The sequence below is a fragment of the Carettochelys insculpta genome, chromosome 1 (genome assembly GCF_033958435.1).
Source record: "Carettochelys insculpta isolate YL-2023 chromosome 1, ASM3395843v1, whole genome shotgun sequence".
Classification (NCBI taxonomy): Eukaryota; Metazoa; Chordata; order Testudines; family Carettochelyidae; genus Carettochelys; species Carettochelys insculpta.
This window is the reverse complement of record NC_134137.1, coordinates 336,186,731-336,212,317: the sequence shown is the minus strand read 5'-3', so window position 1 is coordinate 336,212,317 and position 25,587 is coordinate 336,186,731. Positions and strand designations below refer to the sequence as shown.

General features: G+C 38.4%; 1 protein-coding gene across 3 annotated transcripts in view; it reads left to right on the top strand.

Annotated features, from left to right (window-relative positions):
- CADPS2 (calcium dependent secretion activator 2) overlaps positions 1-25,376 on the top strand; it is a 565,755-nt gene extending 540,379 nt beyond the window's left edge. For 2 of the 3 annotated variants that reach the window (XM_075015102.1, XM_075015094.1), the window contains 2 exons: positions 17,354-17,458; positions 24,477-25,376. In XM_075015102.1, the coding sequence (XP_074871203.1) occupies positions 17,354-17,458; positions 24,477-24,647 (276 nt within the window). In that variant the 3' untranslated portion in view covers positions 24,648-25,376. Of the gene's footprint in view, positions 1-3,591; positions 3,640-17,353; positions 17,459-24,476 lie in introns of all 3 variants that reach the window. The other variant, XM_075015112.1, reaches the window with a different exon arrangement.
- The last annotated feature ends 211 nt before the right edge of the window (positions 25,377-25,587 follow it).

The window sequence follows — 25,587 nt, the reverse complement described above, 5'->3', positions numbered from 1 at the left end:
ATTGCTTTGGTTTCATACTGGTGGCATTCATCTGAAACCACTTATTTCAGTGAAATTACATGGGGGTAAAACTGGAACAATGCAGTGATGAATTGGGCCAAGTGTGCCTAACTTTCTGCTTGTGCCATATAAAACAAACCCTTTCTGCCGTTTGTATTGCTATTATGCAACAGGGTGCAGTGAGTAGTTAGTAAAACTGTGCCAATTAAATATTCTCCTGTGTTTACAAACTAATTTAAAATAGTTATTGAAAACTTTTATCTGGAGAAGATTTAAGTATCTTCATGTACGTTTAAAAGTTATGTTAAAATAATGATTAATCAGTATATTTAAATCAAGATGTATCTCTTAATGCTTAAATTCCTTGAACTATTCTCTGCCTTCAGTAGAGGATCTCAGTGCTACTTCATGAACTGGCAGATTAAATATTTAAATGGAATTACCGTAGCATAATTCCCGTATTATTAAAATGTGCTATTAGGCAGTTGGCTTGAAAAGCCCTGAATAAACGTTGAGCGTTTCCCATTTTATCCAAGCACAAACTTTACACATGCAAATAATTTAAATGCACCCTTTGTCCAGTAATACAAACTTTGTGCTAAGGTCTGATTTTACACCTGTAAAGTCAATAGGAATAGGAGTGGGCTTTTAAAAAGACATTTCTCTATACATAGTCTGATTGAACTTAAATATATGTTTCAGTTTGAATTATTAAGATGTTAATAATGCTCTCTTTTTTTCCTGTGCTCTTTTAATTGGTATTAGACTTACTCAATGAGAAGCTGTTGTGTGTAGATCAAAACCAAAATTGGATTACATTAAATTGTTCACACATCAAAGCATTTTGTTTCTTTGTGAGGTACATTAACTGATCCAATTCTCCTTCCTTCTGGAAATGTGATTCTGTCAAGTACCATTTCTGGTAGCTTATCAGTTTGATATCTTTATCATTTGTGCAATGAACACAGAGATGCCTATCTAAAAACAGAAAGCTTTTTTCAAAAATATTCCTAGTCCTATTATATATATTGTGTTTGTATTGACATGCCTCCAGTTGAAAGAGTTACAGTTTAAGCAGCTATATAATTATGTTCAGATTTTGTCAAGGTCACATAGGTGGTAGATTTGTCTAAGTAAGCAGTTTTCTCCTTTTAGATAACAGAGGAAGCTACAGGCCAAAAGTAAACCAGTAAAGCCATGTGGGCATACCCATTATTATAGGTTAAAACTTGTACCTCTCTCTTAAAATAAAATCAAAACAAAAACACATACACAGCACAAAAAACTCACAAGCCAACAATGACCACTTTTATTTTTTCATTAATGGAAAGAATTATGCATGTATGTTACCATACGCATTTCTGTGTATATAAAGTGAACACTATTAAAAAGTCAGTATTCGCCAACAGTTAATCTCATTGTGATATGTTAAACGATACAAGATGATAACTATTAGCCAATGTAAACCTTGGCCCTGACCCTGCCCCCTCTAGCATACTTGCTTAACTTTGGGCATTGATTTGTCGATTCCAAAGCCAGCCTGGACTATTGTGATCATCTAGATTGACTTGTCTAACACAGGCCGTAGAAGTTTCCCAAAATAATCCCTAAAGCATGGATCATAAACATTTAGGGCTGTAAGGCAGCTTTGGAGCCTATCTAATCCAGTTCTCTACAATGAGGCAGGACCAAGTTTACTAGGGCCATTCCTGACAGGCATTTGTTTAGCCTGTTCTTAAAACCCTCCACTGATGAGAATTACAAGCCTCCCTCTAGTGTTTAACTATCTGGATAGTTAGAAAGTTTTTTTCCTACTGTATGACCAACATCTCTCCCACTGCAGTGTAAGCTAATTACTTCTTGTCGTACTTTCAGCAGACATGGAGCACAATTGATCACTATCGTCTTTGTAACAGCCATTGGCACATTTAAAGAGTGCTATCAGGCCTGCCCTCAGTCATCTTTTCTTAATACTAAACTTACCCAATGTTTTCATCTTTCCCTGTAGGTCAAGGTTTCTAAATCTTTTATCATTTTTGTTGCTGTTCTCTGGATTTGCTCCAGTGTGTCCCCATGTTTCCTAACATGTGGTGCCAAAGGCAAACCTCACAGGTGGGCGGTGGGGGTAACTACATCAGGGAATGGCATGGTCAAGAGGCAAGGAATGGAGTGGTCCTGGCTCTTGAGGGGCACCCCAGACAATGGGGGAAGAGGCAGAAGGGCCTGAGGGTGACGTTGGGGCAGAGGAGTCCAGGAGGTAACGGGGGCCAGGGACGCCAAAATATAAATTTGCCTAGGATGCTGTTTTCCCTGACATGAGTCCTGATGGTGCCCAAAATAGGACACACTAATCCACTTGAAGCCTCCCCCAGTACTGACTAGAATGAGATAGTTACCTCCCATATCTTACATCCTGTTAATATACCTCAGGATATTAGCTTTTTTTGGCCATTGTTGGCTCATAGTCAAGTTGTCATCCACTATAACCACTAGGTTCTCTTCTGAAGTACTACTGCCTAGCCAGTTACACCCCATTTTGTATTTGTGCTTTTGATTTTTGCTTCTGGTATATAGTACATTGTGCTTCTGTTCACTTAATTTCATCTTGTTGATTTTGGACAAGTTCTCTAATTTATCAAGATCATTTTGAATTCTAATTCTGTCCTCCCAAGTGCTACTCAATATTGATTTTAAAATAGCCAATGATGGATTATTCACCAGACCTTGGTAAATTGTTCCACTGGTAAATTACCCTCACTGTGAATTTAAACCTTATTTCCAGTCTCAGTTTCTCTAACTTCAGTTTCTAGCCATTGGATCATGCCCTACCTTTCTTCACTGGATTGAAGAGACCATTATATCAAATATTTTTTTTCCTGTGTAGGTTCTTACAGACTGTAATCAAATCATTCCTTAACCTTCTCTTTGTTAAGCTGAATATATTGAGCTCCTGGAATCTGTAGTCTGAGATAATGCTTTCTAATTTTTTAATTGCTGTCATGGCATCTCTCTGAACCCTCTCCAGATTATCAATATCTTTCATAACTAGTGGGTACGAGAACTGGACAATGTATTCCAGCAGTGGTCAGACCAGTGCCAAATACAGCCATAAGAGAGTCTCAGCCTCTACTCCACTAGAGAATCCTCTGTTTATGCATTTTAGGATGGTATTAGTCCTTTTGGCTGTCAGCCACAGAGCTGCCCTGGGAGTCCATCTTCAGATGATTTTTCACCAAAATCTGCAATGTTTTTCAAAGTCATTGCTTCCTAGGGTAGAATCCACGTCATATAAATAAGGCCTCTGTTTGGTCTGTGGGGCCCACTGAATTTATTACATATAACAAGTTTCAGTATCCCAGCTTTCCGTAGTCCTCCTTATTTGTATATTTTTGTGCTTCTGTATTTGAGATGTTCAACTATCAGCCTTTAATTTTGGTGACCTGTCATAACTAGTTACTTTATTTATTTTTAATTTTTTTCTGTCAAAAGAAACTGATTGATCATATCATTTTAGTTATTGTGTCAACATGCTGAATTGAATACTGATCATGTTCCCATGTCATAACCATTATTTTCCTTTTCCATTAGTAGAAAGGGATGGATGATATAAGTTCAGTGATGTACTTGAGGCTGTTTGAGGTAATAGTTTTTTTCCTAAAGATTGTTATGTCATGTCACTCATTATGTGCTGAAGGGTGGATATGAAGTACTTGTTCAATTCATGTATGTCTGTTACGTCTGCTAGTATCTAGAAGCAAACAATTGGTAATTTAGCTGCATGTGTTTATATAGCATTTGTAATAATTTGCAAGAATGATCTCTAAGGTGTTATGTTCCTCCTTAATAAATAGAAAGTCATTTGCTTTCCTGGTGACCTTTGCTAGAGTAAGAATGTGTTTTAGATAAGAGTTTTGAGTTTTTGATTGTACTGGTTTGTTCTCAGTGTTGTCCATGTCTGTCTCAGAAAGCAACATTACTGTACTATTTAGTAGTGTTTTTCTAGCAAAATGTAATCTAATTTTGAAAAATTTGCTTATTCTCAAATTACTGCCTGTTGAGTTAGTTTTCATTACTAATCACCATTGTCAATGTTAAGTAATTATTTCCAAGTGTAATGTTACAAAATAATTTACTTTTGATCTAGGTTATATGCCAAGATGACTCTGACAAGTTGAAACTAGGTGGGGACTGGTTAAAGGCCATGACTTGACTCTGAAGCTGTATGTGAATTAAAATCTGCAAAATTTGAGAGGAGCGTACCTAATTCCTAAAAGAAACTAAACAGGCAACTGTATTGTAGCTTGTTGATCTTATTTCTTTGATAATTCAGAATAATCTTCAAGAAATATGTTGACTTCTTGCTCAGATTCTTGAAATGTGATCAAGAAGAACACAATTGTCATTTGGCACAAACCCAGAATTACACATCTTTGCATGATGCACCTGGACATATGTGGCAGGTCTGGTAGAATCAGCTAATTAACAACACAGGCTTAAACAGGCACCTCATCTGGCAGTGTAGTTAGTTGCCTGATGGTGCTCAGCAGGATTTGGTAGTGCTTTTTATTTTTCTATCCTAATGGTCTGCTGCCCACCTAATTTTGCCTTATTGTCAGCCACTACTTACCGCAGCTTGAGGCCCTCCCAGGAGGCTGAATTACTATCAAAGGATTAGGGAGATGTAGCCTTGCAGCTCTGACATTTCTGATTACTTGTCTATGCCAGAACACTAATTAGCTGTGACTAATTAAGAAAAATGTTCCTGCCATAGAAAACCATTTAAAAGAACTGAGAAGTAGAAAAGCAATTCAAAAGCTGAGCAGTGCTCAGATTTGCCGATGCTCTTTAGATTTCCACCAGAGCCTTAACTCACCTTTAATTGTGCCTATTTTTTTTTTTCAAAAAAGCCCTCCATATGTGAATTGAGCTCAGTTTTTCTCTTGAAGTGGAAGAATGTTTGTCTCTGTTTGTAATATCACTTTTCCTTCTAATAAAAAATGAATAAATCTTTTTAATTTCAGGAACTTTTAATAAACATAGAGTGTGAAGATGTTTTGTGCACATGCACACAAAGACACTATCCACATCTTGCAAACATGTTATTTAAAGATTGCTGCTGTATTATTAATTTTTTTTCTAAATAATGATTCCCTCTCCTTTTTCAGATGAGAAATACTATTTAAAAAAATCTGGTAAAGCTAATCCAGTGTGATTTCATTTAAAAAAAAATCCACATTTATTTTTTCCCTTTTTATTTCGGAGCAGAGAGCTCTGCCTAGCATTGGTCCAACAAGGCTCTGTATTATTGAAATCAGTGGACCTATTCAAATGCTTAAAGTTAAAAATGTGCTGCAATATCAGGACCAGGCAAATTTAGGATTAAGGTTCTTTCGAAGATGGGGCTTACTTTCCAAAGAGCTGAGCGTACACTGTGTTTTTCCTTTTGAAAGACTCTCTTTCGAAAGGAAAATATACAAATGAGGTGCCAAATGTGTAAATCTGCACCTCATTTGCCTTTCAATTTCCCTCATTTACATGCCTCTTTTGAAAGCACAATGATAGTGTAGATGCAGCCTGAGAGTGTTGCTTCATTGTATGCATGCTCACACTAGCTCAATGGGAGTTAGAGCAAGTAAAAATATCAGATGAGCGGCAGTAGCAGGGGCAGCCTCAGCACAGACTATCTATGCCCAATTACCCACCTGAACCCTTGGGGGATGTGCTTGGCTGCTACTGTTGCCAGTGTCTGGATAACTGTGGCTGCACTGCTATTTATTCTCTCTCTAGCTCTCATCAAGGTGGCATGACTGTATGTAGACAAATAGGGAATAACACGCCTTGCTTGGAGTGCAGGTGTAGTCTTGGACTTGATGGACTTATCCCCACAAGCTTCATTGTGTCACTTGCATGACTCCTCTATAGCGTTGAAGTTTAGAGAGAGAGATTTGGAATTAGATACTAGAAAAGGCTTGGGTAGTGTACAATATCTGATTAAATCGTACACAACTCTTGTGCTTTTATTGTAAGTTTCATAATATTTGGAGTTTTTCCAGCTGTTGATTTCATCTGATTACTTGAGGATCTCAGCTGTCCCTTAAAAAAAAAAAAAATAAGTAAAAGTACATTTTTGCCATTGTGGTCGAGGACAAAGCCTGGAAAATCCTAAAGATCCAGCAACCAGAAGATAAAATGAAAAAACAACATGTATTACTTTGTAAATCTCATTATTCCAAAGCCAACCTTATGATTTTGAAGGGTCTGATTCATGATCCATGGTTGGCAACATAGTCTTCAGTTAGAAATATTTCTTCTGGCCACTGTTTGTTTAGACTTTTTAAAAATCCCCCAATCCATTCAAGAAATATAACCAATCTTATAAAATAAGCAAGTATTTGATACTTCATAAAAATTAAATCCCTTGACCCTTCTGTCCTGCTAGGGCTGTGTGCACATAAGCAGTTTGTTACAAGTATTTTACCTTTTATCTAAGTGTTTTTTAAAAGTATCTGGTACCTTAATGAAATTTATGGGACACTTACAAGTGTACGCATATAAACCAGCACTGAAATGTTAGATGAGTTTGTTGGTGTTAACTGTGCCTGCAGCTGTCATCTTCCATGCCATGAAGGAAAATCAATAGAGATTGTACTATTTGTATTGTCTTACCTAATATTTGTTTAGCACGAAGTGCCAGGCACAAGCACCATCTAGAGCATATTGATTTCTTGATGTAATGTAATCCATACACACATAGTCACCAGGTGAAACTCACAGCTTCTGGAACTACACCGTCAGGCTTGGTGTCTTTTTACTTATGTCTCATCTGGTCGCTCTCTCTGTCTCTCTTTCTCAGACACACACGCCACAAATGTAAATATTCACAAACAGAAACATAACCAAGTATAGAGCAGCATTATTCACCACTCAAAGAAGCTTCCAGGCATGAGGGGACCCAGAGAGGGTGCTCTAATTTTTAAGAGACTTGACATGCAGTAATAGAAATCGGGTGGTCCTTTTTAAAATACTTCAATGAGAAGGATGCTGCAAGTTAACTAAAACAAGTTTTAACATCAGTAAACACTAAGTGCTGCTTATTTGATCCCGCACATTGAATTCAGTGAGAGCTTTGCCATTGATTTCAATGAGCAATGGGGTCATGTGTGTAAATGTAGGATTTCTTTTGAAAACAGAGAGGGGCCTCGTTTTTAGCATTCCCTCGTATATCTATGTATCTTTTCATAGGACTTGGGTTTACTCTTCATTTTTGAACAGAGACAACTGTTCTTCACTTTTCACTGTATCGTACACATCTTAAAAGGTGCAAACCACATAATGAAAGCATAGAAATGAACATGGAAAAGTTCAAGTGGGGTTGAAAAAAATTGAGTAAGTCAAAGAATGCAGGTGTATGGAGTGGAAAAGACGTGTGCATCAGAAATTAAAACGAGTTCTGTCGTGCTGGTACACGCAGATTAGAAAGAAGCATTTTTCAAATGCTCTAATTTAAAGCATATTTACATTACTTTAGATTACATCGAAAACTGCCTTTGTGAGGGGGCAATGTCATCAGGCCTGAAAAGGAAACTTTTTTGGATATGATCCTGCAGAAAACACTTACTTATATCCTTAACTTTGCACAGTAACCATTTCATTGGCTTTGACAGGATGACTCACAAGGCTAAAATTAAGCTGCTGAGTTTGTGGGATTAGGACATTAGCGATGGGGACAGTGTTAAGTATTTTAAAATAGTGGCCTTTCACCCTTTATTTATTTATTTATTTATTTATTTGGGGGATTTATGTTGGCTTAAGCTCAAGAAACGTTAATTGGGTAGTCTCATTCTATTCCATAGTGGACATTGGTCTATATCACAGACCCACCAAATGTGTCGCCGTGCAGTTGCGGAATGAGATGCGTGCACCTGTATGTGCCAATGCCATTTGTCTCTCACTTTAATAAATCCCACATTAGCACACAATAAATTAAAGATAACATGACAGATGTCCAGGTCTGGATGGCAGCTATGTGTACAGATAATTTTGCAAAACCCCACTACATTCTGTATCCTATATGATTTCGTAATTGCAACATTTATTATCTCTTGTTTCTCTTGGGGTTTCCTCACATATGATGAAGAAGTGAGCTATTATGTGCTGGATTGGGGCACTTGTGGAAGGAAGACTAAGAGGAGACTGGAGGCTGGCAAAACATGACAGTGATGAAAAGTGAAGTGTGCAAGGCACCAGGGATATAGAAAATGGTGCAGGGTGTTGGGAGAGACATGGAAAATAGGTGCAGGATACTTGAGAAGGAAGGGGCAAGGAATTAGCTAGAATGGGCACAGGAACTGAAGAAGGGGAAATGGAGCATTTATTCCTGATCGATAGCAAACATTTAAATTTTTCTAGACAGAAATATCTTTAAGCTCTTAGTTTTTAGAGCAGACAAAAAGCCCCATTCTCTGCCACTGTCCTCTATCTCATAGTCCACACAGATGCAGCTCCAGACACACACAACACTCCATGCATAGTGCCTCCTAACATGTTACAACAAGGATCCATTCCTATGGACTTACGTCTCAGATTTAAATTTATGATGTTCATTAAGAAATAAATTCAAGAAATTCCCTCAAAAAACTGAATTGCAAGAAAGCTGTAAGGTTGAAAGTGTGTTTCAGTGGAGTTTCGTTAGCATCCAAAACCAAAAGTAGTCATCTTTTTAAAAAATTTTGAACCATAAACACACACACATCTGCAGACCAACAATTAAAGGAGTCACCTAGTTTCTTAATTCTCATATAATCCTTCATCATTGTCCTTCAATCTGATTTACATCACCCTGTAGCATTAATTTTGACCTCTCCTCCAAAAAAGTATCCAATATGGATGCAAAGGTCAAAACAGCAAGTGCCTGAAAATCTGAACAAAAATATTACTATTATCATTGAAGGGTCCCATTTCCAGTATATTAATGCAACATTACTCGCTACACAAGCATCTGTTATCATATACACAGCACAGTTATTCTAGTTTTAAATACAACTTTTACCATGCAGTCACAGAAACCTAAAACACCACATTTGTGTCCATCATAACATCAGATAGCTCAGCCATTCATTAAAATATTACATCACCTCTCCATCAGTTCACTCTATGCAATAGCAGGTGATATATCTCTAATATACCTTTTGGGGTATATTATTTTTGAATTTTTACAACACAGTGAAAACCACATATAAAATCAAGAGTACACATGCTGCAACATATTTCCATGGCACAACAAAACAAGTTGGCCGGGTTAAGATTGTGTAGAACACAGCACAGAGGATTATAGTGAGTGATGAAGGATTTTATGTATGGCAGGTGATCATTTGCTATATTCCTTAATTGTTCATTTCCATACAGATAATATTTGTGTTTTTAATATATGAATTTTTTAAAAAGAATCCATTAAATCATGCCCTCAAATTTAACATGTTTTATTGCTTTTGTCTATATAACATAATAAAATAACGTGGACAGGCTTTGCAAATATATATGAAGTACACATCTAGGCCAAGTAGTTGTGCAGATGCTGGCTATATGTTCTACTGAGCAGTGTGCATAAAAATGGAGGCCACTGAATTCTGGCACCCTAATTCCAATACTATCTGCAATTTATATGCACAAATATGTATTTGTACATTCAGCGTTCTAGACCACGTGTGCAGCATAAAATGCCATCAAATTCAAAAAATGTTTCAAACAGATGAAGTTCCATCCACTGTTTACCTAAAACAAATACTTTTGAAAGTGTTCTATGTAGTATAATAACTGATTTACTAAGAGAAATGTTTCAGGAGCAGCTATAAAAATATTCCAGTTCCTCCTCTACTAAAGAACAGACAAGATTTTTTTTAGAGTAAAATGAAATTGAAAGTTGCATGTTTAAAGCCTGTTCCTGCAATGGTTTAATACAATGAGGAGACACTACTCATGTTACTAAGTGCTATGTGTACCAGAAAGGGTTTGCCAGTTTGGCCCCTTAGAACCAATTGCTAATCTCCACCTGCATCCACAGCAGGGGGCCCTCTAGAACTTCAGGCCTTGTTCTACACCCAGAAACAGAGTGCATATCTCTGCCCTACCAAGAAGCTCAGGGATGACCTCAGGCAGGCTCTGTGTGTGTGCAGTATCTCTCTGATTCCATAAGAGTGAACTCGTGGATTCTCATATGCCTCCAAGCTGTCAGGTTGCCAAAGAGAGTGACTGGGCCTTGCAGTCCAAGATGGGAATCTTCCAGCTGATATCACTGAGGGGAAAAAAGATGTCTGCCTAAAACCAAAATAGACAAAGCCCCTCAGCCACACACTAGTTATTTGTGGAGGAAACAGATTCTTCACACAAAGCACAGTCAACCTGTTAAATTCCTTGCCAGAGGAGATCGTGAAGGCCATGGCTATAACAAGGTTTTAAAAAGAGTTAGATCAGTTCATAGAGGAGAGGCCTATCAATGGTTGTTAGTCAAGATGGGCAGGGATGATGCCTCTATGCCTCTAACCTCTGTTTGCTGGAAGCTGGGAATGGGCAACAGGCAGTGTTTCCTGTAAGCTGAGCAGCTGCCCAGGTGAGATTCAGGTGCCACACATCTGATTAGTGGAATGCCCACAGTCACCCATGGTGTCTCTATTGGTGATGCACATCTGCACATGCCTTGATGCACGTGACAAAACGTATTCCCGTGGCTGGAAAAAAATAGCGAGAACAGTGGTGAGAGGGGATGGATCACTCGATTGTCTGTTTTGTACATTCTTCCTGGAGCACCTGGCATTGGCCACGGTTGGAAGACGGGATGCTGAGCTGTGTGGACTTTTAGTTTGACCTGGTGTAGCCATTTTTATGTTTTTATGCCCTCCTCATCATCTGTGCTCTCCCTTGGGCCAGACAGGTTGGGGAGGTTGTGCCTCTTCCCCAAGACAGTTCCACTGGGTAACAGTTGCAGTTATCAGAAAGGTGAGAGGGGCAGGATCCGCAGATGCCTACTCAGATGCCTACTCAGACAAGTTAAAGCTCATATGCTTGATCTGTTCAGTTGCTGAAATCTGTTCTCAGGTCTCATGGAGACCACTAACCTCCCTTCTTCACCAGCAACACCTGTCTTCAAGATCAGTTGTGCTGCTGTGGAGAGGCCATACATTGAATCCTTGAAATATAGGGCAAGAATAGATCTCAAAAGGCTATCTGGTAAATCCCTTTGGTCTGAGGCAAGACCAAATGTACGTAAACTGTCCCCCGGTGTTTGTCTAACCTGTCCTTAGAAACCTCCAGTGATGAGGATTCCACAACCTCCACAGGATTCCACTGTTCCAGTGCTTAGCTGCCTAATCCAACACCACTGCAATGTAACCTTGGGATGGGGTTTGTCTTGTGAAACACAGTCCTTCAGTCTTCCCTAAGGAGGTACTTTCATTGAAGCCAATAGTTTTGCCTGAGGAAGAGCAGTGGGATCAAGACCAGACTTAGATAATGTATTTATCATGCTTTAACATTTTTGCTATGAAGTGAAAATCTGAGTATGATAGAGGTGTGCTTTGGCATTGGAGAAAATACATTTTACTTAACAGAAATGGTTTTGTGGCACCCCGTCTGAAGACCTTATATAATAAATTATCTGTAGCTATAGCGAAGTTTTACAAGTTAAGAACAGCTATTGAAACCCAAAATGCAACATAAACAATAGCAGATTGTTACAAGTTAATAACCCACTTCACTTGTGATATGAAATTTTGAAAATATTAACAGACAAAAATGTGCAAACCTTGATACATAAAATTAGACACGTAGATATTTTTGCAGTCACCAAGATAATCAGCCTTATTTTTCAGAGCTGCTGAACATCTACAGCACTCATTGTAGACCATGGAAGTTGAGAGTTTAGTAATTCTGGAAATCTAGCCACTCGTCTGGGCATATGAATCTGGAGATAAGTGTCTAATTTCAGCACCCAAATAAGAAAACATTCACCATAGTTCGTAAGCCCCAAAAGTGTGCTTCAGAATATAATCAAGACAATAATTTATAATAACTGAAAACTTGGGTCTTGTATAGGAGTTTCATCAGGAGATCTCAAAGCCCCATAGAAAGTAGATGGGAAAAACAGAATGATTGAAAAATTAAGTAACTAAACAGCTCTTTCTGTCTATTGAAAATGTCCATATTATGTAATGTCCCTATTTATTTTTTATCATTTGTATTTTTAAACCCAACTTCATTATATATTTCATGATTTAACATTTTTTTTACTGAAGTGCTAATGCACCAAGCTATGCACTAATTAGTGCGATGCTATTCATATAATAATACATTTTGATACTGGTGGTATAGTATTCTAAAAACTCAAACATAAAGTATACACTGGCAGTTTAGCTTTTCTGTCTGAATTTACAATCTTTCCAGTGGAAAGTATAATCTCTGCTATTGTTCCTATTGAGACAGGCATAGCTGGAGGCGGGAAGAAACCTATCATTTTTTATATAGCACCAACTCCTAATCAATAAAAAGCTAAACACTTTCATGGAAAAAAATATTACAGCTTTGTTTCGCAGAAATGTCACATTTTTTTTCTCTCATCCTCATCAGAAGCAGCGTTCTGACAGTGCCCATTTGCCAGGAACAGCCAAGATATGGAAACCCTATGGGGTCTTGTGATTCAGATTTAGGAATATCAGACCTCGAAGGTCTAAGGCATTGTGTATTAGTATGTATTGAGTCCTCATTCCAGGTGGCAAACAGCTGCATCTTTTTATAAAACTTCAAAAATAAATCTGAAGTGCCTGCTTTCAGAGGATAAGTGTTATATTTAATTGAATCATTCTCGAAACATTATAGATTAGGCAAGAAAAAGGATTGTGAATATTTAATATATTTGTTTTGTATTCCCAATAGTCAACAGAATAATGAAATTCCTTAACTACTTCTCTTTAACTTGCATGAAGAAAGCACGGTATGTTGCTAAATCTCTTTTCATCAGCACTGCCGAGAAACAACTTTAATCCTTGTTAGAAAATTGCAGAGTCTGGGGCTGACAAAGAGCTCATGCTTGTTCTATTGTTAGTGCTCCTGGGCCCTGAGAGTGGAGCCCTTTACAGCTGCATGGATCCAGCCTGGCTCAGCTGTACTATTTAGGAGAGGAGGTTTGTCAATTTCTATTGACAATGGAGAGAGTTTTTCAGTGCCTGTAGCAGTGCTGAACACAGTTGGGGATCAATGCCAGCCATTCAAGCTGCACCCTCTTTCATTGCTTTGGTTTGTTAATTCAAGACTAAAGGTCCACTGAGGGGGTTTAGGGTGTTTAAGAAAGCTGATGAACTGTTTAAGAAAGCTGATGAACTGAGAGCGTTTATAACCCTGGTGTGGCAATTTCCATAGTCAGTGGCAACTATTGGCACTGAGGGAGTTGTGTCCTTGTTGACCCTCTTGTTATTAAAAATGCACAAGTGCTGCGCTTCTCAATATTTCAACACTCTTTCATTGTCAATACCACCTTCTGAGCCCTTCAGCTTGTTGCTTGCTCTAAAGATCTTCTTAGATTGGGTTTGAAAACTTCACCTTAAACACTAGATTAGACTGATGTTCTGTTTTCCGTGCTCCTGTTGATTTGTTGAACCTTCCCAGGGCTGGAAAGCAAGTAGCAGCTTGATGGGGAGACGGGCTGCTAATATGATTTACCAGGCTACAGTCATGCACAATAAGTGTGAATAAATACAGGGGTCTCACAGAGTCAACCCTAGCCTTTCCTTTTCTCTTATTTTTACTTTAAAGGAGATATCTCTGGAAAATTTAAGTGAGGAATGCATGCCCTTACAGGAACTGGCTGAACCATGAATAAGAAAAAACTAACATTTTTTCTTAAAGTGGTTGGCTGCTGGTGTACACTGAAGTGAAAAAACATATAATATTCACTTACTGCTTTATGCCTGCATAGATCACAGCAACAAAAAAGCCACTAAGACCATATCATTGACATCTGCAAGAAGAGTACTGCCCTTCCAGTCTCCTTGTTAGAAGAGGGAAAGTGCATTTTTGCCTGTTAAAAAAGAACAGTGTTTATTTAAAAACTTTGAAAGCTAAGGGCCATTACTTGACAGCTAAAGGTTACAAGTGAGTTTGCAACATAGCTTCCAAATGGCATGCTGGGTGCATACCCTGCCAGCAAACTGTACTGATGACGGTCAAAATGTGTGGCCCACTTGCGAACCCCTCTGAGGACTTTGTAACACTGTGCTTTTTGGAACATCATTTCAAAAGACAGAAATAGGGAAACATTCACCTGATGCAGTTTAGAAGAAATTTCAAGTGTTTGTTCTGCATCAGTCCATATTAAATGCCCAAAGACTGAATAATAGAGGCCAGAAAGTAACAAGAATTTCTATCTACTGATGCTGCTGAATGCATTATATGTACGTATGGAAGGGGAGGCGTTCTGAAAATAAACTCTCTCTGCTTCTTGTAAAATGTCCATGACAATTCTGGCCTCCGATTTTGAATTTGTCATTTTCCAATAATTCTTTCCAATGGTCTCATAATTTATGTTGATACATAACATCAGATAATACTGCAGTGTTGCTAAATGGTGATTTCACTGTATAATTTTCCTGTATATGGTTAGCATGTTAAAACTAGTCCAATGATTTTTTTCAGTGGTTTTGATTTTTAACACGTTAATATTTTTGTGTTAATTATGCAAGTGTTTTTTGCCCTGCCTTATTGATCATCATATTTATACAGGGGAGGGGCAAAGTTAACTTCGTCTCTCAAATACTACCTGAGCAACATTTATTGTACAGTCTCCAAATTTAGCTGGACTAATGCTAAGAAGTGATTTTAGTCTCCTGGCTGTATTTTCAATGAATCTGTATGATTGGGTGATGAAACAAATTTGAACTTTATGGCAGTTTTTATTTGCCTCTCTCAACTTTTTGAAAATACAAACATTTTGAGAGAATGAGACAGGTTGTTTCTCAGTTTTCGTTCTACAACTCCGTTAATTTCAACAGTGTTTCACAAGGATGACCAATCGCAGAATTTGCCACAATATCTATTGCTTGCTTATTTGCTCCTTGCCAATTATTTCTTCACAACAACCTTCGTAGCAGAAGTAAATTGTCATCCATAATATTCCCGGTTTTTTTCCCTCATGGAATAGTATTAGTTTCATAAAAATTCATTGATGGAATCATGTTCTTTATCTTTTCCCTATAAAAGAAAAGATGTGTAGCACCTAAACAGCGAGTGGATAGATGAGAATCATCTTTTTGTAAAGAACAATAGATGGGCTAGAGAAAATGCCTGACTATATAAGATTCCAAGTTTATGATGTCAGCAGAGTCCAGCAATTCAATTCACGTACATGTTATATGTGAATTCATTCGTTATGTAAAGTCATTTGTATATGACAGTCATACTCTACCAGCCTTTACTTGAATAAGACCTCAGTATCCACTATTTCAAAAAAATAAAATACTACGTAATTATAATGAAAAACTTAAACCAAATGTGTGACTACTGAAAGAAAAGAAGCTCTGTTAAAGAATGTCTTTCAGTAGTCCACAGTAATGTTCCATTGTTACCAGCTAAATCCTGCATGATAGTAAACAAAATGTTTTGAGATTTGTATAGCCACATGCATTTATTCAGAGTATTTGTTCAGTTCAATGTAATAATAAATTAAAATGAATGTTTTATAAAAACTAAAATTAATTCCTTTCCTGTGACTTATAATTAAAATACCTTTTATAGATATTAAACATATTGTTAAATCAACCTTAATAAATATTAATCAATATTATATGAAAAATCTTACTTTTAATCATTACAAACATTTATTAAAGCTGATCACTACTGTGTCTAGATTTATTTTATTTATTCTAAGGAAAAAATGTTTAAATATATATCCATTACACACAAAAAGATTTTACCAGAAGCCTGGCATTTTTTGGTATAAAAGTGCTATTTCTATCATAGTTAGAAGATTCTCCAGAAACCATGTTGTATTCAGTCTTTCAATGGATTTTGTACTGGGTTTATCCTATTCAGCGAGTGCTAAAAGTGCATGCAGTAGCCATGCTTTGAGCTTTGTTAATATATGTACCTTGTGTCATATCCTGCATTTTAAAACATAAAGAGACAATGTTTCTCCTCTTCACATATTTGTGTATGTTGTAAAGGCCCAGGAAATTACAACAGGAAAGGATTTAAGCCTCCTCCCTGTGAGAGAGAGTCCATAAATAAGAATAAGACATGAACGCTCTCAAAGTGTAATCTCTTATTCCTAAAATGAAACAAGTTCCTTCCTTTTTACGCTTGCACTGACTGACATCTGGTGAGTAGTTTACATGAGAGAGAGAGAGAACAAAACTACTACAACATTTTGTAAAAACTCAGTTAACTTTACTTCATTTTAAAGCAAATTAGAGCTGTATCTTAACCACAGACATTAGTATGTTTGACCTGGATATTATTTGTATGATAAAATGAGCACCTACTACATTAAGATTATTTTTGCCATAGCCGTTCATAAAGTGTTGAGTGAAAATGTTTGCACACATGCCTAGCATGCAAAAGGAAAAGGAGATGTCTTGCAATATAGTTGGTAACACATGGAAGGCAAAATACTGAAAAGCTTGCTTTTTCTAGTGTCCGTTTCTGATTTTACTTAAGTGAAAATCCTTTTGACTTTCAGTGGGGAGGAATCCTCAGATTCAGGAATGAGTTAAAAACCAGAGTGTGGACTTCAAGATTGTTGGCTCATTGTTAGAGGTCTTTTTTCTATACTACGTTGTTTTCTTGTGTGGTATGAAAGCCAGAGGCATGGCAAAATCTTTCTTTAAAGCTAATCTTGCTGCATTTTTCCCTACTGTTTCAGCAGTCAGTTCTTTCGGATGTGTATTTAATACCCATTCTTACTGACAAATTGCAAAGCACTAGTTCACGTGAATTTGATACAACTAGGAGGCAGCGTAGTGATTACTAATTAATGTAAAACTGTCCAGGACTAGGCATATTGGACTTCTGTATTTTTGGGGGTGGGAGGAAGGCAGATCCAGTCAGATTGGTAGGACTGTGCCTGGGAAGGCAAATTACACACCAGTCCAAAGCTTGCAGTTTGGGGCAGGCTGTGCCCCTCTTCCTTCCCCAAAATGACATCCCTGAGTCTACGTCAAATTTGCTGATTTCCTAGCAATATATCAAGTTGTCCTAACAGAAAATTGTACCAGGATGACTTCGAGTGCTAATCTGTGGTCATTATCTCTCATTACTAAACATGTTACATGAATACTTCAGAGTTGTTTTGTTTTTCCCCCCTTCTTTCCAGCAATGGTACAGCAGCTCCATGAAACTCATCTGTATGTGGCTGGCTGATAGATTAGACCTTCAGCTTCATATCTATCAGCTAAAGACGCTCATCAAGATAGTGAAGGTAAGCAAAACATATCTGAGTTATATTACCAAACACCACTAGACTGAAAAATAAAGGCTGGTTCCTACCCAGTAAACTACTGTAGATAAACATAGGTCACTGCAAATCCAAACACGTAGACTGAAGCAAGTTGCTGCTTCATGTCAGGGTTTTGTTCACTTTTGGCTGCCAGTGCAGGGGTGGGAGGGAGAGGGAGTATGTTTAAAATGCTTATTTCGTTTTGCAGGAAGAAAGACAAAAGGCAGGAGCCTGGTTTAATTCCTTAACTTTATTCACGTAACTCTCTGGGAATAGCTGGCAATAAATCATACAGTGCAGGGCATCATTCTTTCCTTAACCATTTCCACCTGTTTCGAACCACTGCCCTCAGGACTCCCCCCATCTGAACCTGGTCTCAACCTGTTCACAGGAATCCATCTCCCTCCCCCTATATGAGGGAGAAAACAAGACTGGAAAAAAAGGACTTTCTCTGTGATGGACCAGACTTTAGGTGCTCCAATGCCCTTTTCACCAAATTCCTAGTGGCTGCCTCTCCCTAAACACCTTTCCAGCTCCTGGTTGTCAGAGAGCCATATTTCCCCTTCAGGTATTTTCGCCTTCTCCTTACTGTTGGAGGTGAGCCATATCCACCCTGATTTAATTAGCACTGATGTTGCACTCCCATCTCTGTATCGCTGCCTTCCTTTCACCTCAAGCATCTGAGGAAATGAGTTGTTTCTCACAAAAGCTTATGTCCTAATAAGTTTGTTAGTCTTTAAGGTGCCACCGGACTCCTTGTTTTTCATATCCTCTCTGTAATACATACTTTCCCTGAACATCTGGCACAGCTACCGCTTACTATATTGTGACACCTTGACCTATCTTTCTTACCTACCTTGCTCACCAAGTACTTGACCTGCTACAGGAAAGGTGGAAAAACTTCACCCCCCTGTCAGCCAATTTGACGGAGAAAAAAATTACTTGCCAGCCCCAGATAAGAAGAGGCAACTAGTGCAAGGCTGCCAAAGATCATAAAATCTGGTTCTACTTTGATCCCATGGGAGGGAAGGCAAATGATACTGATCAATGATTGTAAGAGAGAGAGAGAGAGAGAGAGAGAATTCCTTTTGAAATCCAGGGGTAAGAGGGTCTGAATAGCCTTCCCTTCCCTAATGAATCAGTGATCTTCCCAGGCCTGTCCTCTTTGTTTCCTCCTTCCCCCGTCCTCCTAACTCAGATGCAGTGGGGATGCTGAAAAGAGCATTGTCCTCTTTTTCCTGATGTCCAGAGAAAGAGTTATGGAATTCAGATGCAATGAAGACCTTTCCCTGAGTGAGCCTGTACTGTCTTGTGTAACCTCACCACATGATCAGTTACAGGCAGGGCTGATGATGGGGGAGGAGCACAAAGGGGGCAGTTGCTCCAGGGCCTGTGCCGCTGGCCACTGCAGCAGCCAGCACCCTGTGCTGTTTAAATATCTTCTAGGACACCATGCTGCTCACTCCAGCCATCACTAAGGGCTGTGGGTGAGGGTGCATCAGGCTCTGGGCTATGCAGAGGCCTTGCCCCTTCCAGGAGTGCAGAGCCAGACTCTCCTCTGCTCTCCCAGGCCAACCCACCGGGGCCTCACATAGGCTGTCAGAACCACTGGTTACACTGAATAAAAATGTTGACTACATTGGGTCCACCATCTGAATTATGAATCCTTACCTGGTACAGACTGGAGCAATTTGAATAGGGACTTCATACTATCCACCTTACAAGGCACTACTGGTTGTGTTGCTGAAAGCTATTATTTTTACTCTGACAGTTACAATAGTACCTTTACACCCAGTTTTTTCCTGCCCTCAAGAAAGTGGATGGTAATTACTTTTAATTAATTTTTCTATTACATTATATACCTATTGTTATTTATTAGGTTCAGTCTGGAGAACACAGCACAAGTACTTGGTAGATTTCCTAATTTTTCTTAAGCCAGTCAGAACACAGGAGAGTTAGTAATGCAGGAGTAGCCATATTGGTTGAGATCAGTGGTCTCTCCAGTCTAGTGTCCTATCACTTGCTGTGGCGAGGTGCTTCGGGGGAAAATGCAAAAATGCTGCGTTCCACAATTATTGGGTTACCTGCCCAATTGGAAAACTTCTTCCTGTTCCCCGTCAGTTAGAAACTGGCATATGCCTTGAGTCAAAGTAATTTGTGTCTCTTCCCAAACTTCGTTTAATCCTTACTGCAATGGTTCTAAATGTTCTTGTTGTTCATACCAAAGTCTAATAAATTCTTGGTCTCAAAGAGAACCTCAGAGATTGATTATTTTGTACAGTTAAGATCAGGGCAAATTGAACTCCTTGACACTAAGGTTATGTTTGGAACTATTATTAAAAATGTGGAACAATAATCCAGTATTATAGATATTTGCCATGGACACACCAGCATCATCCCACCAGCCCATCCAAATTTAGCTTTGCCATCTTAGAGCCAGATCCTGCATTAGTGGTTACAATGGAAACAGAAATGAGCTCTTAATATCCTTTCAGGCCACCAATTGATAGCATAGTCAAGACATGCTGTTAGTGGTGGTTCCAATGAGAATCTTCTTGTGGCATTCAGGGTTTTCCAAAAAGGAAGGACAACAGTGGAAAAATCTCCTGCCCTCTCCCAGAGCTGAGTTGCCCATGGAGTACGAGACTTTCACCCAGTGAGAGCTGACTGTGAATTTATACATGCGTGGGGCGTCTAGAAAACTTGACCCCAGATCAATAAAAACCAACAGATACATCAAAATGGCCACTTACGGTGCACTGTGAGTCAGTAATAGACAGCCACCTGGCACAGTTGGTTCTCTCCATGCTAACGTTCCAGACACAGTGGTCAGCCTTGCTTAGAGGAAGTGCCATGAACATATGAGAGAGAGAATAGGTTCCAAAGATGGTTTCTCTGCCTTTGGCCACTAGTGTAGAAAAGGCACTAACATCCCATGTGGGTCACTCTACACATCCATCTGTATATCCAGATTCTGGAGAAGGTCAAGAAAGAGCTATTTGTTTAACTTGTTTAAAGGCTCTGAACTACCATCATAAGAAAGAGAGCTTAATTTTACACACTTTGGAAAAGATACAAAGAGGAAATCTTGTTGCATTTACAAGTACCTGAAAAACTTCTAAAAATATGTTTGAGCTAAACTGCAACAGAATGCATGGACACTCTGGGGAATTTCATAATTAATAAATGAAAGAAACTGGATATAAGTAAATGAAAGCAAGAAAAACAGGCTGTTCCTTGGACACTAGTGATACCTCAGTATATAAATAAGATTGTGATGATTATTTCATACTGTATAATTTTATTGTTTTTTATATATTTATCCAGTACCACCAGTTAGCCCTAGTGTGGAGTTCTGTGCAATGTCTACATAGCCAAGTTATCTTGAAATAAAGGCAGTTATTATAAAATAACTTTGGCATTGTCTAAATGATGCATATGCTATTTTGAAATAAATTCAAAATAACGGGTGCATTATTTCAATTGTGGTAAGCCTCATTCCCTGAGGAGTAATGCCTATTTTGAAACAAGCCCTAAAGGCTCCAATGGCTCTATTTCAAAATAGCGCTATGGACCCAGAAACGCTATGTCAAAATAGACTGTTTCGAAACGCATTTTGCATGTGGCTGTTATTTTGAAAAATGATATTTCAAAATATCCATTTCAAAATATCTTATTTCAAAATAGGGCTGTCTTTCGGACTAGATCTCCCAGAAGAACTTCTTCTGGAAGATTGTTGTAGCGTAGACGTAACCTAAGTGAGGTGCTCCCGATCTCAGCCTCAATGGGCTAAATCCGTTACAACAATAATAGAAAACACGAACACATGCTCACAAGGAGAGGAGGAATTAATCTGAAAGATAAGGAATGTGCTTTTCCCAGCTAGCCAGCAGTGCTGCCCAACCAGAAATATCAATACAGTGCTAAGACTTGCAACACACGAGATGCTCTAGATGTGCTAGCTGCTCCAAGCAATAACAGCAGTTGCACCACCCACTCACAATCTTCTCACTGCACTGAATTGAGAAGATAGCCCAGTGGACCTGACACCGAAGCCTATAGTGAGAATAAACTCTCACCAAAATCAGTGGGAGATTTGTCTGCATAATAGTTGTAAAATCAACCCTTATAAGTCGTGGAAAAAAAGAATTCTGGAAAAGTGTGGAAATCCTGTATTTATAGTTGTGAAATACAGCGAGTGACTGTCCAGAATGTACAGGATTTTCTATTTGTTTTCCCATAACTATTCCCTTGTTTAAAGAAAGAGTGACCTCACTTTTGTCAAAGCCACAGTATACACATCCCCAAATCTAATCCACAAACTCTAACCTATGCCCCTAGTCTCCATATTTTAAAGTTTTTAATTAAAATTGATACTTTGTGCTCACAAAGCAATATGAATAATTGAGGGTATCATAAAAGAAAGCTATAATGGATGTGGGACATATATCAAGTGTTTGGAAAGGAAGCACAGAATGAACCAAGTGGGAAGGCTCTTAAGCAGAAATATCAGTGGTGATGAAGGCTGAGAGATTTGAAACTGATCAGTAGAACTTTGATCTCAGTATGGTTCAGAACACAACATAAAGTGAAACTGACTTAAAAGATTTCCCTCTGAGCACACATTATACCTATGTTCTGTTGTGTGCAGTGGCTACCAATTAATTTCCAGATGCAATTTATGGTTTAGTTTTGCTCTAAAATGTGTGTGGGATTTGTGTGTGTGTGAGACAGAGAGCAGCAGTTCAGATCTGATCGACTGAGATGATCTAACGATATGTTCCTTTTGAAACTGAGACCAGAGCCCGCTCCATAGAAGTTCTTCAACTCTGGAACTTACTCCCTGTTTGATCCAACAAATGAACAACTGTGATGTACAGGGCAGGCTACAGACCTCATCAGTTAATCTAGGATTAGTCTAAGGGAGTTGGTTAAGGAGAGGTTCCCTGGTTAAACTGGCTCCTTATTGGGATTGCTTTGATTACCCTGAGTTATAGGGTATGTCTATACTTATTGCACATTCACTGCACCACAGTCGATCCTCTGGAGTTGGATTTTTGTCACATCTGTGAAGACGTGGAAAAATTGATCTCTCTAGGCTCAGATGTCTACCCTGGTACTACACGCTACTGCGTGGAGTAAGGGATGTTGACACTAGCGTGAAGAGCCCCAATCTACACCAGGGAAGAAAGTCAATCCATATCTAGGATTGACTTTCTTCCCTGGTGTAGACCAGGCCATCGTTATTTTATTGCATTGAAATCTCAATGCCTTTATGGGAGATTATTCAGTAGTCATATAATATGAATGTGAAAAAAATAAATGTTATGAGTAGGAGTGACATAAGCAGAGGATTGGGAAAAGGAAAAGCTTGATAGCTGTGTTTTGGATGGACAGGGGGAAGAATCCATGGGGTAGATAAAAGTCAGCAAAGTGGTCCCATATAGCTGTGCTTAAAGTGAACACAGTAAGAAAGAATTGGTGGGGAGCTGGGGGTGGCTTACATCTTTTCCTGGTCCTCTTTACCTCTAGCTTTTCTCATGAACATTGTAAGCCCAAACAAGCAATACAAAAAAACGTGGCAGAGTATGAGCATGTTGGATTTTCACTGCTGCAGTGCTGCCTGCCTTCTTTCAGATATCATCACTGAATAATGTGGCTCCTCCTTAGTCCTCTTGCTCAACACTGAAAGTCAAATGAAACAGTAGCCTCTGCTGTGCCATGGAAAATCTGTGCATCAGAGAAACAAAACCTTGAGAAGTGAACAAAAGGAAAGCTATGTAGGTGATCTGCAATTAAGTGAGCATTTACTCTGGCTTGCTTGGCTTTTCTTTTTCTTTTCTTTTCTTTTTTTTTAAACCGTGATCATAGAAACTGTTACATTACAGGACACAAAACACATCTTAGAACTTGTTTTCCAAATTATTTTTATAAACCCCTGTCTTATAATGCAGAGATAACTGCAAAGGAAATTCTGTTATTGGGACAGTCCAAGGGCTGTGTTTATCTGCTGAGTGATAAACAGCAGCTAGAGCTAGATGAATAATTGAAGAAGCAACTGTAGAACTTCTCAGGTTCAAAATGTTGTACTCTTGTGACTGGATTAAAAGAATTATGCCAAATTCTTTAGATGTTCAGAAAGCTCTTTGTCAGGTAACTGTGCAAAAGAGTTGTCTCGAGTTACTGAGAAATATGCACTGAATAAATTATGGAAACTTAATCCAAAACACAGTACCTTAAAGGAATGGGCAAAGGACACTTATCTGGTGTCTATAGAATGAAACAATTTAGTATTGTCTATACTAACGAAATGTTGCTAAAATTACCCAAAGTTGTACAACAGGTGGTTAATATTCACTTGTATGGTTGCTATCACTAGTGAAAGCTAGTACCAAAAGAGAAAAAAGTGCAGAGGAAGTTTTTGGGAACCAAGCATTGAGGGGATTATTGTACGGGGAGGGAACTGACCCATGAAAGGTGATCCTTCTTTCAAAGGGGTGCACAAGAGGAAATGGCTGACAACTGCCTTAAAGAAATAATTGCTAGTATGCCTTGATAACAGGAACTATATGTTTCTAATGAGATGGCTTATTATCACTTCACATCTTTCCTGACTTGACAGGTATAACAGAGTCATATGCACAAGTATGCAGATGATTATGAAAATAAGTTGTTTATATGGACACATTACATGATGATTGGTTGTTGTCTTGTGTGGCCCAAACTTCAAAAGCAATTAGTGATTTTGGATGTCTTGTTTCTGGAAGGGTCATCTTGAGCTGTGTTCAAAAGCTCATCTTGAGTTTTAAAATTTTCAGAGCTGAGCATTGACACAAAAATGAAAGCACCAGCACTGCTTAAAATGATAGCCCTGTACTTTTTAAAGGATTGAAACTCTTTTAATAATGATATAATTGGTCACTTTATGCAGTGACTATGCATGGGCTTCTTGGGAAAAGATCAAGTGGTGCATTTAGAACTTTCTCTCTTCTCACTGCAGAAAACCTACCGAGATTTCCGACTGCAGGGTGTGTTGGAAGGAACCCTGAACAGTAAAACCTACGACACTGTTCACAGCCGTCTTACAGTAGAGGAGGCCACTGTCTCAGTCACTGATGGGGGAGGTCTTCAGGGTATCACGATGAAAGACAGTGATGAAGAAGAAGGATGATAATGAAATATTTCACCTAGCAGATTAACACTAGGTGTTTGTTTTGTAACTTGTTCTTGTATTTGCATTTATAGTTTTGCTTTACGACACTTGAGTACCAAAAATGTAATTCATTCCACTTTTTTTAATCTGAAAGCAGAAATATCAGCAGCAAAAGTGCCAAGAATTTTTGAAGACAATAGTTTCAAAGTATTTTAAATGTAGAGCTTTGCTTAGAAATGTGGGAATGTTGGCATGGAGTCTGAGTTCCACTTGTGATTGTTTCTTTACCTTTTGTTAGTTAGCATTTGTTCCTGTAACTCCATCAACGAGCAATGTCCTGTGCAGAAAAGATGTGTGCCTCACATAATACACAATTATAAAGGAAGCCTTCCTTGGAATAATTCAGTACCCTGGTTTAAAAAATACATTTTTCTTGTTTTGTACTTAATTTTTTTCATGATTGTGGGATGTGCATTAAAAACTTAAATCTTGGTTCACAGTGCTTTGAGTTTCGTGTATAAATAAGAGGACTGCAGGGACTACAAAATGCACCCAAACAATTTAGGAGCGTTGTGTCTTCTGTTTTCCTATGTTCATCTTGCAAGTTTAAGGATATCTCATCATGTTGGATGTCTGTAAGCTTGCCATCCGTGTTTCTATTTGTGTGAAATTTTGCAGGCAATAAGAACACATTTTGTCATGATCACATCTGTATCCAAGTTTGTATAGAATTCTAAAATTAAAAGATGTTTTCAGTATTTCAAATCATTCACCCTGTCACCTAGTTTTTTTGTTGTACAAACAAGTTATTTTTGAATGCTTGTATTTAATAACCTGCTTTATATGAGCCCATAGAAGAGGCATATAAAAGAACACCTACATTGCCATGCCTTTGAGGTGAATTTGACAGGCTCAGACAAGGTATTCTCGAAATTTAGTATTCCTACAAAAAAGCCCA